The sequence below is a fragment of the Lagenorhynchus albirostris genome, chromosome 14 (assembly GCF_949774975.1).
Source record: "Lagenorhynchus albirostris chromosome 14, mLagAlb1.1, whole genome shotgun sequence".
Classification (NCBI taxonomy): domain Eukaryota; kingdom Metazoa; phylum Chordata; class Mammalia; order Artiodactyla; family Delphinidae; genus Lagenorhynchus; species Lagenorhynchus albirostris.
Window position 1 is genome coordinate 69,714,759 of NC_083108.1, and position 16,440 is coordinate 69,731,198.

At 51.3% G+C, this 16,440-nt stretch overlaps 1 protein-coding gene across 6 annotated transcripts in view; it reads right to left on the minus strand.

Annotated features, from left to right (window-relative positions):
• SGSM1 (small G protein signaling modulator 1) overlaps positions 1–15,801 on the minus strand; it is a 78,140-nt gene extending 62,339 nt beyond the window's left edge. For 5 of the 6 annotated variants that reach the window (XM_060121224.1, XM_060121223.1, XM_060121220.1 and 2 more), the window contains exons 1-2: positions 15,730–15,801; positions 15,589–15,632 (exon numbers count right to left, since the gene is read on the minus strand). In XM_060121224.1, coding sequence (XP_059977207.1) covers positions 15,589–15,632; positions 15,730–15,748 — 63 coding nt within the window. In that variant the 5' untranslated portion in view covers positions 15,749–15,801. Of the gene's footprint in view, positions 1–10,831; positions 10,920–15,588; positions 15,633–15,729 lie in introns of those variants that run through there. The other variant, XM_060121222.1, reaches the window with a different exon arrangement.
• Positions 15,802–16,440: the final 639 nt, after the last annotated feature.

Sequence of the window (16,440 nt, forward strand, 5' to 3'; positions counted from 1 at the left end):
AGGTTCACTGAGTGGCCCACGGTGGATATTCATGAGGGTTAGTTAGTTAGGTGAATGGCCAATTGCTAAGGGGCCCTTTCAGCTCTATTCACCAACCCCAACTTCCTCTGGCTGTGGCCCAGCCGTGCCTCCACATCAGGCCTCAGAGCACCTACCCCACCCCACCGCTGGCCCCACCCGGCCACCATTCAGAAATATGGCCTGCCCTCCCCCATCCCTCCCTCCCTCTACCTGCAAATATTTAAACAGCATAAAAGGAGGATTAATCTCAGGAGGGAGACAGGGAAATCCGGGCCAATCTGCAAAGCCGGAAGGGGGGCTCCTGGTGGCTCCCCGGGCTGCCCTGTGTCTCTCCTCCTCACACCTGCCACCTGCACACACCCAGGTACCCTCATGTTGCCCACCTGGAACCCTGCCAGCTTCCAAATCGACTTGCTCCTCCTCCCTGACTCTCCACACTGTGCTGTGTTCACTCCTCTAAGCCCCGATGGGAATCACATGGCCCAGTATGCAGGGCTGTCACAAGGATTACGGAAAATACAGGCAGGGGACCTCAAACGAGACCCAGCACACAGCTGGTACCATATAAAGGGAGGCATTTTAGTGACGTGAGTAAGAACACGGGCTTGGGAGCCACCAGGCCCAGGTCAAACTCCAGCTCTGCTGTTCGCTGGGGAACCTCGGGCCTCGGTTTCCTCATCTGTGAAATGGGGATGATGTCTGCACCACCTCACAGGGATGCTATGTGAGGATTCCATAGACAAAACAGGCACAGTGCTCAGAACCGCCCTGTCTAAAACGGAGTCTCTTGCATGGCACCCTAGAACTTATCACAGCCTGATCGTCACTACACGTCTGTGGATTTATTCGTTCAGTGTCCGTCTCTCCCAAGTAAACCTTGAGCCCCTCGGACAAGCAGTTCAATATATATTTGGTGATCACTTTGATTATACCAATAACACGAATACCAGTAGCCGATGCTTATGGAGCTGGGTTCCAGGCAGTGTCCTAAGCCCCTTTGATGCCTGATCTCGTTTGCTATGTGTGTAAGGCTGGGGTCAGCAAACTTCTTCTGTAGTAAGTCAGACAGCAAATACTTCAGGCTTTAGGATAGCGGTGCCATATAAAATACAGGATGCCCAGTAAAAGCTAAATTTCAGATAAACAAGAAATACATATATATATTTGGTATAAGTATGTTCCAAATAGCGAATGGTAAATACTTCTGCTAAAACATTACTGTTTCCCTGAAAGTCAAATGTAATTGGGCTTTCTGAATTTTCATTTGCTAAATCTGGCAAACCTCTTTTTTAGACCACGTACAGTCTACATCACAGAGTCTCTTTTGCTTTTACAACCCTCTGTAATGTAAAAAGCACTCCTGGCTCAAGGGCAGCACACAAACAGGCTGCATTTGGGCCACAGGGACCCCTGGTTTAAAGCACCCAGCACAGTGCCTGTGGCACATAGGAGGCCTAAATAAACATCACCAGAGCTGCCACCTGCTCGGCGGAGGCCTTAGAGCATCCGCACACCAGCTGGGGTCTCAGGTGGTAGGTGCCTGGTGGTGCAGGTGGGTGAGTAATGCTTAGGTAGCAACAGCTTCTGAGATGGAGGCCCCTAGGCAGCCTGACTCTTACATCTATAAGAAACTCACGGTGGAGAGGACTGTTAGATTAGGATGCCTGGAGGGCCTTCGAAATGGTTTTAAAAATAACTCTCAGGGACTTCCCTGGTGGTGCAGTGGTTGAGAATCCGCCTGCCAATGTTCGAGTCCTGGTCTGGGAAGATCCCACAGGCCGCGGAGCAACTAAGCCAGTGCACCACAGCTACTGAGGCTGTGCTCTAGAGCCCGTGAGCCACAACTACTGAGCCAGCGCACCACAACTACTGAAGCCCACGCGCCTAGAGCCCGTGCTCCGCAACAAGAGAAGCCACCACAATGAGAAGCACGTGCACCACAACAAAGAGTAGCCCCTGCTCGCCGCAACTAGAGAAAGCCCGCGTGCAGCAACGAAGATCCAACACAGCCAAAAATAAATAAAAAACAAAACAAAACTCTCAGCATGTGGGGAAAGTGGGGAGAAAAGGGGGGTGGCTCAAAGGCCCCCTCGACAATGACTGGGGTGAGGGGGGTGAGAGGTGGATAGGCTGGGCCACTCTGCAGGCACCCCGGATGCTGAGAACAAGAAGCCGATACCTTAAGAGGCCAGTATTTCCAGCTCTGCCTCAGGACGCAGGTCCCCAAAGGCAACGCAATGGGCTCACCTCCACGCCTTTGCCTAGGTGGTGCCTTCTGCCAGATGCCCCTCCCTGCACGCTCCAGCTGGCTAACTGCAACTCAGGCTTCAGCCCAGGGGTCCCCTCCTCCTGGGAGCCTTCCTGGACTTTCCATACCCCAAGCGGGGATAAGCATGCCTCTTCCACGTTCCGCTAACACCTGCCTTCCCATAACGTATCACATGAACCAAAACTGTCAAAACTGACTGCTCAGTCAGTCAACATTCACAGAGCGCCTCCTATGTGTGCAGCATTAGGTGGCAAGCAGATAGAGTCCCTGTCCTCATGGAGGTCACAGTCAAGCAAGGTGGAAAGACATTAACTAAATCACACCAACGGGTAGATAATGACGAAGTGAGACCAGTTCTCTGCAGTGAAAGAACTTGGTTCTATGAGAACAGATAACAAGGAAACTGGGTGGGTGGGGAGGTCAGGGAGGGCTTCCTGCAGGAGGTGACGCTCAAGATCTGACGTACAAGTAGAAATGAACTTTCTGGGCTTCGGATTCACCAACTCTAAAGCATAGGGAAAAAAAATTCCTCCTGCTACTGCCCCCACAGAGGTGCCCTGGAGCTCAAAGGAAGGAACAGATGTACGGACAGTGTGGCAGGGAAAAGCACTACATGGGAATAGCTGGCAGCTCTGTATTTTTTAATTTGATATGGGCGAGGCACGCAGGAGGTGAGAGTTGGGAGGGGCTGGAACAGGGCTGAGGCTGATGGGTGGGGCGGGGCGGGGGGGAGGGAAAGGAATATTTTGGGAAGCTCCAAAGCACAGACACAGATGTGGGGGCTGGATGGGACCGCCTGGCAAGCTATAACTATTCCCATGGTATGGCTCCACCTGCCTTTCCTGCCAAATCCTGTCCCTTCCCAGTCACACGTGCATTCCTTCTGTGTGACCCATGTGACTCCCACCACCTGACATTCGCTTCAGCAGTACCCTCCACCTGACATCCCCACCCACCCTTACATCCACCTCCAGCTCTGGAAAAACCACCCAGTGCTCCAGAACCAGATAATGTGACCTTCTTACTCCCTCCTGAGACCCCCTCGAGTTGATGTGATGCCCCCTCCCTTTCCCAACTCCTAGAGTAACACCCACTGCACAGCCATGAGCACTGGACTCTGGAATCAAACTTCCAGAATTCATATCCCAGCTCATGCACGCATGATCTCGGGCAACTCATGTCCCTTCTCTGAGCCTCAGCATTCTCATCCATAAAATGGTGTTATTCATATTAGTGTTATATTAGTATTTGTATTAGAGATTAGTATTGTCTCAAAGGCATAAAATAATACATTTTGTACATTTTGTAGCAATATATCTTGGATCTGTCTCTGAAGGCAAAAGAAATGAAAGCAAAAATAAACAAATGAGACCTAATTAAACTTAAAAGCTTTTGCACAGCAAGAGAAACCATTGACGAAACAAAAAGACAACCTACGGAATGGGAGAAAATATATGCAAATGATATGACCGATAAGGGGTTGATATCCAAAATATATATAAACACCTCAGACAACTCAATATAAAGCATTAAACACAATAGCAGCTACATAGTAGGTGCTTTATGCATTTGTTTTATGTAAGAACAACCAGCATTTATTTATAAAGTGCTCACTGTGTGCCTGGCACTGTGTTTAGGGGGTTTATCTCATCCAATCCTTGTGGCAATTTGGAGAAATGGATACAATTAGCCTCCTCATTTTACAAACGAGGAAGCTGAGTCTCAGTGAGATTAAATGACTTTCCAAGAGCACAAGGTTTTCAAATGGCAGGGCTGGGATTCAAACCCATGACTACCTGCTCTGCACCGACCCTGGCACACAGTAGGTTCATTCATTCATTCAACAGACACCTACGGATGCTTCCCACAAGCTGGGTAGGAGCTTTACATATGTGAGCCCAAAGATTCACAATAATATGGGTGTCATTGCTACTATTCTCATTTTTCCAACGAAGCAGCAGACCTGGGAGGGACAAAGGTCATCTGCCCTGTGAAGAGGCTGGGATCTGAATCAAGGTCTCCTGCTCCAGAGTCCCAAGTCACGGTGGGGACGCTAGCAGCCAGGTGGCCAATGCACCAGCTCCCTCAGCCCAGTGAAGCCTAATGTCACAGTCACAGCCAGGGTCCAGCAGCGCCTGCCAGCTCCACCTCTGCCCCAGCCATCATCTTTCATGACCCATCTCTCCCAGCTAGCCAGGCACCTCCTAGCTCCCTCTCTCTGCCACACGTCGGTTCCCGAAGGAAAATCATAGTCATGAAAAGAATGACCAAGCTGAAATGCTTATTACTAAATGAAAGAAGCCACTCTGAAAAGGCAACATACTGTATGATTCCAACTGTACGACATTCTGGAAAAAGCAAAACTATGGAGACAGTAAAAAGATGGGTGGTTGCCAGGGGTTGGGGGGAGAGAAGGATGAATAGGGTGGAGCACAGAGGATTTTAGGGCAGTGAAACTGTTCTGTGTGATGCTCTAATGGTGGATACACATCCCTATGCATTTGTCCAGACCCACGGCATGCACATCGTCAAGACTGAATCCTAGCGTAGCTATGAACTTGGGGTGATAATGTGTCAGTGTAGATTCCTCCATTGTAACAAATGTCCCATTCTGGTGGGGGGTCCATAGTGGGGAAGGCTGTGCATGTGTGGGGTGGGGAGTGTAAGGGAAATCTCTGTACTTTTCATTTAATTTTTACTGTGAACCTAAACTACTCTAAAAAAATAAAGTCTGTTTCTTAAAAAAATGTCTTTACCTTACTCTGCCACTCATGGAGGATGTCGGCGGGGGTCCCAGCTTTTGGGCAAACAGGCTGAGTCTCCTTCCAAAGAGACTCCTCCTCGCCTTCAGCCTGTGTGGTCTGCAGGGCGCTCTGGGGCCTCGCAGAGCAGGGGTCTGAAGGTGTCTGGCACTAGGACCTCAGCAACCACAGGGAATGGATCGAAGCTTCCTTTTCGGGATTCCCTCTCGCCTGCAGTTCCAGGACTGATCTGCCCCACCCTCACGCCCACATCCTTCCACCCTGCCCACCACATCCACACAGGTAAGGAAGGCAAAGCCACAGGGGTGTCCTTCTGCAGTCCCATCCGTGTGATGGCAATGAGCGGATAAATAAATAAATGATGAAGTGGTGGCATGTGGATTTTCAGAGGATTAGAAAAGCCCTCCCTCCGGTTCCTCACTCTTAAACGCCCTAAAGGTGGCTATGGGGCTTGCAGGAGAAGCAAATGCCTCTCCTGGGCTGCTGCCGGTCCCGTCCCAGTTAATAGTTTACTGACGTGCTATAAATAGGCACCAGGCATTGTTTCCGAAGAGCAGAAAGACCCGCCAGCCAGCGGGGCCTGGAAGGAGAGGTGTTCCAGGGCTGAGAATGGGGTTCCCACCAACAGGTCTGTCATCGCCACCCTGCACAGGTGCCCCAGACCCCTCGACAAGGAGTCTTCCCCAGTGCCTGATTCTAAGACCATTCACCTGGGGACATCCTGGCCAGAAGGTCCCTCCGGCCAACACTCCCACACCCAGCCACGGATGGACATGGAGAAGCCTTGAAGACCATCCCCCGGCCGCCCCCCATCCCCAGGAAAAAGGTCCCGCGTGTTTCACATTCTCAGCCCACACCATGGACACCCGCCAGCTTTCTCCCGGTTGCTCTGCCTACAGCGTGTGGCGGCTCCCCTGGCAACCTGCCCTGTTTCCGCAGACCCACGGGCCTCAAGGATGAGGAACGCACACACGGACTCCAGAGGGTGCCGAGATTCTCTGGAAAGCTGCCCAAAATTTGGGGGTCTGGGCGGCTGCAGGAAAGAAAGAAACGGAATTCCCAGATGGTTCACCCTCAGGATGGACCAGAAAATGAACTAACCACCTCCAGCCAACCTTAAGAGGAAAAGCAGTGAGACAGTGTGTTTAAGGGCTGGGTTAGAATCCTGGTTCTTACGGGCTCTCCGACCTTGGGCAAGTCACTTCACTTGCTCTGTGCTTCAGTTTACTCATCTGTAAAATGGGATAATAAACAGGACCTACCCCTACCTCTGAGGTAGGGGTAGGTCCTATTTATTAAGGATTTTTTAAAGATCAAATATGTTAATGGATATAAAGCACTTAGCACAACGTCTAGAACATTATAGAACTTTCTGGACATGCTGTATCCCTGTATTGTCCAATATGGTATCACTAGCCACGTGGGGCTATTGAAACGTGCCTAGTGCCATTGAGGAACAGTATTTAAAATGTAATTTTACTTGATTTAAATGTAAATAGGCACACGTGACTAGTAGCCCACATTGGACAGTGCAGGTCTAGAATATAGTAGGTGCCCAATAAATGCTCATTATGATTATTATTAGAGATTGATATTATTATTAGAGGACTCACTGGGTTAGAAATTAGGAGACACTATTTCATTTCTGAGCACGTGGAGGTTGGGAAACTGTACTGTATTCACCTTTGTATCCCAGCATCTTTCAGGATGTTTTGTTTTTTTTTTTAATCTGTGAAAGGTTTATTTAAAACCATATTAAAGGACACCAACTGTATTAGGGTATTTGGGTTGTGGATTCTTTACAGGTCCTGAGGATGATGGAGGATACCCTCTCCATACAGCAAGTACAAAGTGTTTGTACAATTTCAGGGTTTTGCACACCCCAGAGTGAAAATCTCTGATCCAGCAGACACCTGCGCACAGCAGGTCCCCAGGCAGCACTTGGGATCACAGCCAGGCACGGAGCATCAGAGTGGCCACCTCTACTGTTAGGGGCTGAGCTCCAAATGCAGGACCCTCAGGCTGTGAAGGTGGATGTCTGTGGTTTGTTGGCCTAGTTACCATCTCCCTGTCTGGTCATTTCACCTTGACTCTCCTCTGGGTCCCCTCCTTTACTCTCACAGGGCTGACTCCACACTTCACCCCTCCAGGCTTGACCAATCAGAGCAATCCATCCCACAGCCATTGGCGCAAAAGGAGCACATGACCCAGGCTGGTCGGATGAGATGTAATCCTAAGACTTCTGCTAGAACCGTGGGGAAGGAGAAGCTCTGTTTGTCTCCATGTCAAGCTGGCATATTGTTTCCTGAGAGCGGCTGGGCAACCCTCTACCTCCCCATAGAGAGGAAGCATAAAGCTTACACAGACAAAAGCAGCACAGAGAGATGGAGAGAGATGGTCCTGATAACATCACTGGAACCCCTGGATACAGCTGTACATAAAGCCGGATCACTACAAACTTCCCAAACCCTTGAACCAATAGATCCATTTCTTAGCCTCTCTTTCCCTTTCTGCTTTATATTTATATGTTTATTTACTGTTTTAACTAGTTTTTTTTTAGCAAGTTATCATCCAACTTGAATTGGACGGGGCTGGCTAAAATACCCTGCTCTGCTGCTTTGCAGCTGTGTGACCTTACTTAGTCTCGTTTCTTAACCTCTATGAGCTTCAATTTCCTCTTCAGTAAAGAGGAGTTGCTATTCTGTACCTACTCTATAGGAAAATTGCTTTGTGGATTAAATGAGACAGAGTAAAGCACTTAGAGTAGCGTTTAATAAATGGTAGTAGTAAAAATGTCTTTATTTCTTAAAAAAAAAAAGAAATGATAGCTGCTCTAATTCTAACTTTCTATTTCAACATAATTCACTAAATAACAATAATTAGAGGAGAATTCATTCAATGCCCCAAGTATCGCCAAGTCCCTTGATCTCTTGGGGCTTCAGTTATCCGATTTTTGTATGGGGTCTACGGCAATAGGACCTGTTACTGTCCTTCACAAATGCCCAGAATCTGAGTTCCTTCAAGATTTTGTAAAGAAAAAGCACAAAAAAACTATTCATCTCCTATCTTCTTGTACTACTAAAAGAAAGAAAAATACGCTGCCCCCATTGGAGTTCAGCCCTCCTAGCTGCCTCACCTGGGGGCTCACAGCAGCTAAGCGGCAGGGCCAGCAGGCTCACGAGGGTTTCTGACCTCCTGAGGCTGAGGGATTACCTCCACGGGGGCCGATGAGCAGTCAGACACAGAGGGAACCTCCAGCTGCCCACCCGAGGATGGCAATGCCATCAGTCAAGACTCAGCCTTGCAGACTCCTACTCAAGGGCTCAGTCCCGCTGGACCCCCTTCCTAGGCTACAGCACCGCTGCTGTGGTCCTGGCACCCCCCAGCCCGAGGCTTACCCAAGGAGATCAAGATCCCATGCTGAGGGCATCTGCAAGTTCAACGTGACCAGAAAGGGCAGCAAAATGTCCTTCTGCAAACGAGTTCCATCTCACTCTTAACTGCGTGAGCCAAGCACTGTGCCTGGTCCCTCCACAAATACTGTCAAACCCCCGTGTGACAGCATAAACGAGTGGTAGATGATGCCCTGGCCATCTGATACACAAGGAAACTCAAGCCAGAGAGATTCCCACAGCTCCTAAACGGCAGGGCTGCCACCTGAACTCAAGGCTGTCTGGCTCCAAAGCTTGGCCTTATCCCTAACTCCACACTCTCGTCATAGCTTATAACCACATTGGTTTTGGCTCCAGAGCGCAGAGCTGGGTCCTGGAGCCAGACCCCCGAGCTGTACCACTTACAGTCTCCACGAACGCAGGGGTGTTACTTGCCATCTCTGTGCCTCAATATCCTTCTGTATTAGGGAGAACGTTTTATCCACTCCACGGGGCACTGAGATACTTAAATGAAGTCATTCATATAAAATGCTCAGTAAATGCTGTTTAAAAAAACTTGATCCCATTAGGATGGCTTTAGTCGAGCCCTTGTTCTCCTTGAGTGAATGCTCCCCAAAAGTCTTATCAGCTACTGAGTATAATAAGTCTTAAATACAGACTTGGCAAATTCAGAGTAGAGGAAACACAGGAGAGACTTGGCTCTTGTAAAGAGATGCCGGTCAAATTAGATGGCTCGATGTTCTTAGAATCCCTGAGCCGTCCGACCTTGTCCACTTAGAAAGCAGGAGAATGAGACAGGGAGAAGGGACCCGCTAGGAGGCCACAGGTCGTTAGGCGCAGAGTTGGGACAAGGACTCAGGTGTCCTCACCTCCCATCCTGGGGTCTGCAGCCAACAACTGTGGGTCCAACTGGGTGACAGAAATGCACTTTCCCACCTGCCAACCAGCAGCAAAAGCTACCACCCTCTCGCAGAGCCCCTCAGGAGGTTACTGCAGGGGGGACCCAGCCAGACTTCACGGGAGACATATCTAGGCAGGAAAGCCAGAGTCCCTCCTGCCACCCCCATCACATCGAACCCAAGCCCACCACTATCCAAAGCTCCCGGAAGCCGCATTGCCAGAGATACAAAAAAAGCATCAAACCAGACTATGTGTGGATATAGCTGCATTATTCATGAGAACTTCTGCCGTTTTAAGTTCGAAAACACGACACACACCAACCGATTTGAGTCAACCCTGCAAGCAACAGGGAGCCCCAAAATATCCCACCCAGTATTCCTGCTTTTGTTCATTCGATCAGCAAGCATTTTCGGAACCTCCACTTGGCCCAGCAGAGGAGTGTGGGGCTGTGATTTCCAGCCCAAGAATGGAAAGCTCGGAAAGAACTAGATAGAAGTTTCCTCTCTTGCCTAATGACTTTGTATCCTCATTTGTCCCCTCCATGTATTGCCTGCCTGCAGCCACACATAGGTGAACTCACACTCCCCCCATGCTCAAAATCCCCCCACGGCTCCCATCTCACTCAGAGTAAAAGCCAAAGCTTCCGAGGGCCACAGGCCCTGCACGATGGGCCTCCTGTTCCTTCTCTGACCTCATCTCATCCTCCTTCATTCTTTTTCCCTTTGCTCCAGCCTCGCTGGCCTCCTCGCTATTCACTGTTCCCCACTCAAGGGCTTTGTATATGCTGTTCCCTCTGTCAGGAACACCCTTCCCACAGACGTCTGCCAAGCAGACAATGTCACCCTGTCAGAAAGGCCATCCCAGAGTGCCCCCTCTGGAGCGCGCTTCTCACCACTCTCCACCACCTTTCCTGCTTTATTTTCCTCATAGCTCCTGTCACTATATTTATTGTGTTATCTGTCCCCCAACTAGACTGTAAGCTTCACGGGAGCACGTGAGCAGGGATGTTGCTTTGTTCACTTCTCAATCTGCAGTTCCTACAACAGTGCCTGGCACCTAGTAGATGCTCAATAAATATTTGTGGAAAGAAGGAAAGAAGAGAGGAAGTTTTCTTCTAAGAGCTGGCAGAAGGGGTCTGTCCTGGCCCCTGCTGCCAAAGGAAACTTCCTGAAGTACAACTCCAAGCAAGACCTCCCGTTCATAAATCTTCTAGAGCTCCCTACTATCTGATAGAGCAAAGGCTGCCGCCTGGCACCCACAGCCCTGCACAAGCTGGGGCTAATGGACCTTTCCTGACTCATCTCCTTCCCCTACACACATCTGACCCCCAAGCCTGCTTCCGGGGACTCTGCTGTAGCTTGTAGCTCCCTACCTCTGCCCTCTGTGAATCAGGGGCCACGAGGCCACCCTTCAGATCCTGAGAATGTGGGACTTGAATCCTGGCTTCTCCACAGGCTGGCTGTGCAACCTTAAAGCAAGCTGCTTACCATCTCTGTGCCTCCAGGTCCTCTTCTATAAAGTGAAGGAGATGGTTATTCTCCCTCTTAGGGCTGTCTTTCTGAGTAAAGAAGGTGGCATGTGGGGGCCAATCAGCAAAGCAGTGCTGTTCTGAGCTGGATACTTCCTTGTGATGGGGGCTGTCCTGTGCTTTGTAGGATGTTGAGTAGCATCCCTGGTCTCTTCCCACTAGATGCCAGTAGCACCCCCAGCTGTGACAACGAAAAATGTCTCCAGATGTTGCCAAATGTCCCCTGGGGTAGGGCTGCCAGATTTAGCAATACATACTCATTCTAAAAAACTGTTTGTTGTTCATCTGAAATTTGGATTTAACTGTGTGACCTGTATGTTATCTGGCAATCCTACCTGGGGGGCAAAATTGTGCCCCCTCCTTCACTAAGAGCCACCGGGTTAGACTGACACCACCACAGGGTCCTAGTACTAACATCAGCTGTTTCCCTCTTGATTTCCTCCAACCTTCTCAACACGTCCCACCTATCTCCCCTCTCATGATCCCCCACTCAGGAGCTGGGAGGCTGAGTCCCCAGACAAGCCCAGCTCAGCCACTGTGAGGATGGCTCCCCAGGACAGCCCTCACACCAGCTCCAGTGTGCAGAGCGTAGCTTCCTCTCTAGCACCCACCTCATCGCCCTGCCTCTTTCTCAGGGTCTCTCCTCCGGCCCACAAGCCCCTGCCTATTCCCCTCCAATTAAGAGGCCTCCCAGGCCCAGCCCTGAGGCAGGAAAACAAGGCAGTTAGACACTCTGCTTCCCTTATCAACTCGTGTCACGTGGCTAGCTCCTTTAGTGGCAGTCGTCATGGCAACGGGAAGCCAGTCCCTGAGGCTCTGGGAACCAAAACAAAATTAAGGGGTGGAGGCGGGGAGGCAAAAGGAGGGGAGGGCTAATCGAGCCAGGAAGGAGCCAGGATAGAGTTGGTTGGATTTAACTGGAGGAAATTATGCTGAGGCCACGCTGTCCCCAGCTTTCCCTGGGTGGTGCTGGGGAGACAGAAAATAAAAAGATTCCTGTCCTGGAGAAGCTCAGACTAACGTGGTGGGTGTTTTCACATGGTTTACCCTGATAGGTGAGTAATTTTCACTCCCATTATGAATAAACTGAAACCCAGATACGTGTGAAGGTAAAGACAGATGCTTGTCCAAGTTGTACAATTGATAAGCAATGAGTTTCGGCTCCACCCTCTTCTTTCCATATTCCTCATGTCCTCCCCACTCCTTTCCTCTTGCTTTTAGGAGAGGACCACATGCTCTGCCCCCTCTGCATGTGGCACCATTGTCCTTTCTCTCTGCACTCCAGCCACTTCCTAGTCCTTCCATTCCTTGTCTGTAGTGCTCCCTCCAGCCACAAAGTCTTTGCATGTGCAGTTCCCTCTGCCAGGAATGGTTTTCCTCTGTCTCTTGCTACCTCATACCTTCACCTAAAAAGCCTACTTATCCTTCACACATCTTCTTAAACATCACTTCCTCCGAGAAGCCCTCCTGAGCCACCTGCATGCAGTTATATGTTCTTGTGATGCCAAGTGCTTCTACTTCAGACCTCAGTGCACAGCCTGCAATCATCCTTTTAATTACATTCGGATGTCTGTCAGGGTCTGTCCACCGTACTGGAATGTAAGCCCCCAGAGGGCAGGGCCGATCTTGTTCACTGTGGGATCCACAGAGCCCAGCTGAGTCAGCACTAGATGGAACTTCCAGCCCCACAGGCTCTCCTAGCCTTTGTAGCTTCAGTGGCTCAGACAAAGTTTGCAGACCTGCTTGGCTTATCTACAGAAACTGACTGTTAAGCCGCCCCTTCCAGAAAGAAGGATGGGAGGGGCCTCTGGGCGAGGCTGTGACAGGCAGGGATGTGGTTCTGAACCCAGAGGGTGGAGAGAAGGAAGACCTCAATCAATTCCCAGTTTTCTAAGCAAAGAGCTCCCCTTCACCATTCCATTGGAGATGCTCTCCAAAGAGGTAGGCAGAGGAAGGAAAGGAGAGAGGAGATCTGCTTTGGGGGGCATGGATTTGTCACCACGCCCTTGGGGGCACCCATGCTGAACAGGGGGCTCACAGACAGAAGACTGTTCCCCTTCACTGGTTCTGTGCCCTTGAAACACTTCGCTTACTCTCTCTGGGCCAGTTTTCTTATCTGTACAATGGAAATTATACCACCCACACATGCTGAGATTGTAGCACTGTGTAGATGTGGATGGGCATGTTTGTGATTTAGGGGGTAAGACAGCCTGGCTCTAACACCAGACAGGCCAGGGGGATAAGTCCCTTCTGGGCTGTGTGCTTTTGAGGAATTCACTCCTCCTCTCTGAGCCTCAGTTTCCTTGTCTGAAAATGGGAACAACCTCATTCACTTCATAAAATTACTGTGCACACAGGATACGGCACAGAGTAGCCCCCAGTAAGTGGAAGCACTAATTACTAAAACGATGTGCCCCACGAAATGCAAAATTTAGAAACAGCTATCAACTTGCAACTATAAGTCTTGCCTTCTGATTGCAGATCGGGGTCAATGGGCACTCGAGGTCCTTTGCCGAAACTTGCAAGGTTCTGCCTCTGCACCCCGCCCCCCCTGCCCCCCACCCAGGCATCAAGCAGGATGCCAAGAGGTCCCTCTGACCAGGAGATGGCCTTGGCCTCGAGCCAGGCAGAAAGCTCATCGCAAGCCCCAAACTCAGCTGCTCCCAGGAGTGAGAATGCAGCCTCAGACCGCTGGCCACCAGGGGAAAAGTCCCCCACAGCCTGGCCAATAACCCAAACTAGACTGACATGGATGGGACCTCCAGGGACACTGAACCAATGCTCCCTCCTCCAGATATGGAAACTGTGTCCCTGAGAGGGGAAGGAACTCGTCCAGGGCATCGAGGGAGCTGGTAGCAGAGCTGGGTTCAGGGCCCCAGCTGGAGGCCTGCCCAGAACCAGGGAAGCACTCCCTCCAAGATGTTCACAAGCTCTTCTGCCTGTAGGTCCCCTCCCCCAACCTCTTGTTGAACCAGTCAAGCATTTCCTTAAAAACACAGCCACTCCAGGTGAAAACATTTGGGGAGCGCATATTACACCTAGGTTTAATTAAACAATGAACAAAAAAATTGTATGTTTTTAACCTGAAGGGTTTTGGGCAGGAGGTCTATACACACTTCCCCCCGAAACAATCAGAATATGTAGGTTTTGATGGAAAGAGGGTCTAGTCTAGACAGAGCTTTCTTCAGGTCCCCACAGGGGTCTCTAAGAGGCCTGAGCTGAAAAGTTCTGGGCCTTTCTGAGGGATTCCATGTAGCCTGTATGTCTCCTTATTCAGAAACGCTAGAATGGGCAGTCAGCCTGGAGCTGATTCTTTTAGCAACAATGGGACATGCCACACACTGAGACATATGCACAGACACATGCTCACGTTCCCCAAGCGGGGAGGGGCAGCAACAGGTTCCAGCCTCCAGGCTGCCCTTGGTGGTATCTGCCACCGTGCGGGGAGGGGCTTCTTGGTGGACAGCACTGTTACCAGATACTGACACCCTCAACATACACAGAGGCACAGGATCAGGTCAGCCCCCAAGGTCTGCGGCCATTCCTGGTCTAGGGCTGAGCACTTAGGATGCAGATGTGAGGCAGGCTCAGCAGCAATGGGGTCCCACGTGGAGGGATGCGGGTGACATGAGGAGGGCGATGCACACACACAGACACAGCCTCACTCATACACACATGGTCACAGCTCACTCATTCACACACAGACTCATGCATCCCATGTCACATGCACACACACAGTCACAACCTCACTCATTCACAGAGATTCCCACATCACACAGATACACATCATAATCACAAATACAGATAAACACACAGACACACGGATGCATGTACAAATAGAGATACACTTAGATATCTCCAGGCAGATGCACACATGTTCTCAGATACACATACTCACAGCTACATGTCCTCACCCACACAGACATGTGCATGCACGTACACACACACAAAAACACACGCAGTCCAGGTATCTAAATGCTTCCCCAAGCACCCATCACTATAGATTCTCCCACTCTCCGAGAAGTCATGAACTATTAACTCTAAGGCTAGACTGGGCTTCCATCTAACCCCAGGGAGAGTGAAGGGGCAGAGGGGCAGCTGAACCCTGACTAATTCTCACCCTGGTTCGAGGGTGGGGTGGGGTGGGGGTCGGGGGGGGGCCTGCCTGCCAGGGGAGCATGCGCACATGCCTCAAATGGAGTAACCCACTGACCTGGGACTCTCAGGGAGGGAGTCCCCTGGCTCCTGGGGGTGGCTCCAAGGACTGAGAATTTCGGGGAGGGGTAGGTGGGGAGCTTTATTTCCCCGTAGTGACTTCCTCCCCTTTCCCAAAGTCTGGTGCTCCTGCTGCAGTCCCATCCAGCCCGCCCCCAGCAACATGCCCTGTCAGCCCCGCCAAGTGCTTTTCTCACCTTGGCGAGACCCACCAACCTGCTCTTCCACAAGAGGGGGTCCTACTCAGACACATCCAGGTGTGCCTCCACCTGGAGGGCCCTCACACAGCAGTCGCCCCTGCACACAGCACAAAAACACCCAGGGCCCCCCACCAATAATCTCACCCCCAAGCTCACCCGCTTCTAGCCCCGTGGGGTCAGCACCCACGCAGGGTAGCTCCACACCCCAGGAGGCCACCGCTCCTTTGCAGACGCTTTCCGGGCTGGCTGCGGTGGCTCCCTGCCCTGTGGGTCGCGCCCCCGGCCCCCGCCCGGCACTTACCTCCTTCTTGACGGTGCGCAGCAACCTCTGCCGGGTCTCCGCCTCTGTGGGGTGACACGGGGGAACTGCCGCTCAGCCGAGGGCTGGGGCCCGCGGCTCGGGGCTGCCCTCCCGCCGCCCCCGCGCCCCGCGTCCCCTTACCCGCCAGCCCTGAAGCCATGGCTGCGCCCGCTGCGATCCGAGTGCGGCCGGCGGCGGTGGCTCCTAGGGGCTTCTCCCGGCTGCTGCGGCCGCGGCGGGGCGGGGCGAGCGCCGAGTGACGGTCAAGGCGCCAGACGTCAGGCCGGGCCGCGGCTGCCCCACCCTCCAAAGAGCCACGCTGGGCCGCCCAGGCCCTAGCTGAGGCTCCGCGCGGCCCGACACACACGCTCACCCCCGCGCATCCGGCGCGTCCCGCGTATCCCGCGCATCCCGCGCCTGGACCTCCCTCCTGAGGGACCGCCCCCCCACCTCCATGCCCACCCGCCTTCTATGCGGCCGGGAAGGACGGCATCATTTATTCAATGTCTGCTGTGTGCGAGGCTTGGAAGTGGCGGGAGACGGTGGGGCTACTATCGACACCCTACTAGCTTCGGTTTTCTCATCTTTAAAGTGGGTATAATATGATCACCTCATGGGAATAATATGAGACTTAAATGAAGTACTGAATGTAAAGCGCTTAGCACACACCTAGGAAAAAAAGGCCAGCAACCATAAAAGATAGCTGTGCTGCTACTATTACTGTTGTTGTTATTATTATTATTATTACAGGCATACCTCGTTTTATTCTGCTTTGCTTTTTTTTTCATTTTAAAAACTTTACCATGGACATTTTCAAACATATATAAAAGTAGAGAGAATAGCATAATAAAC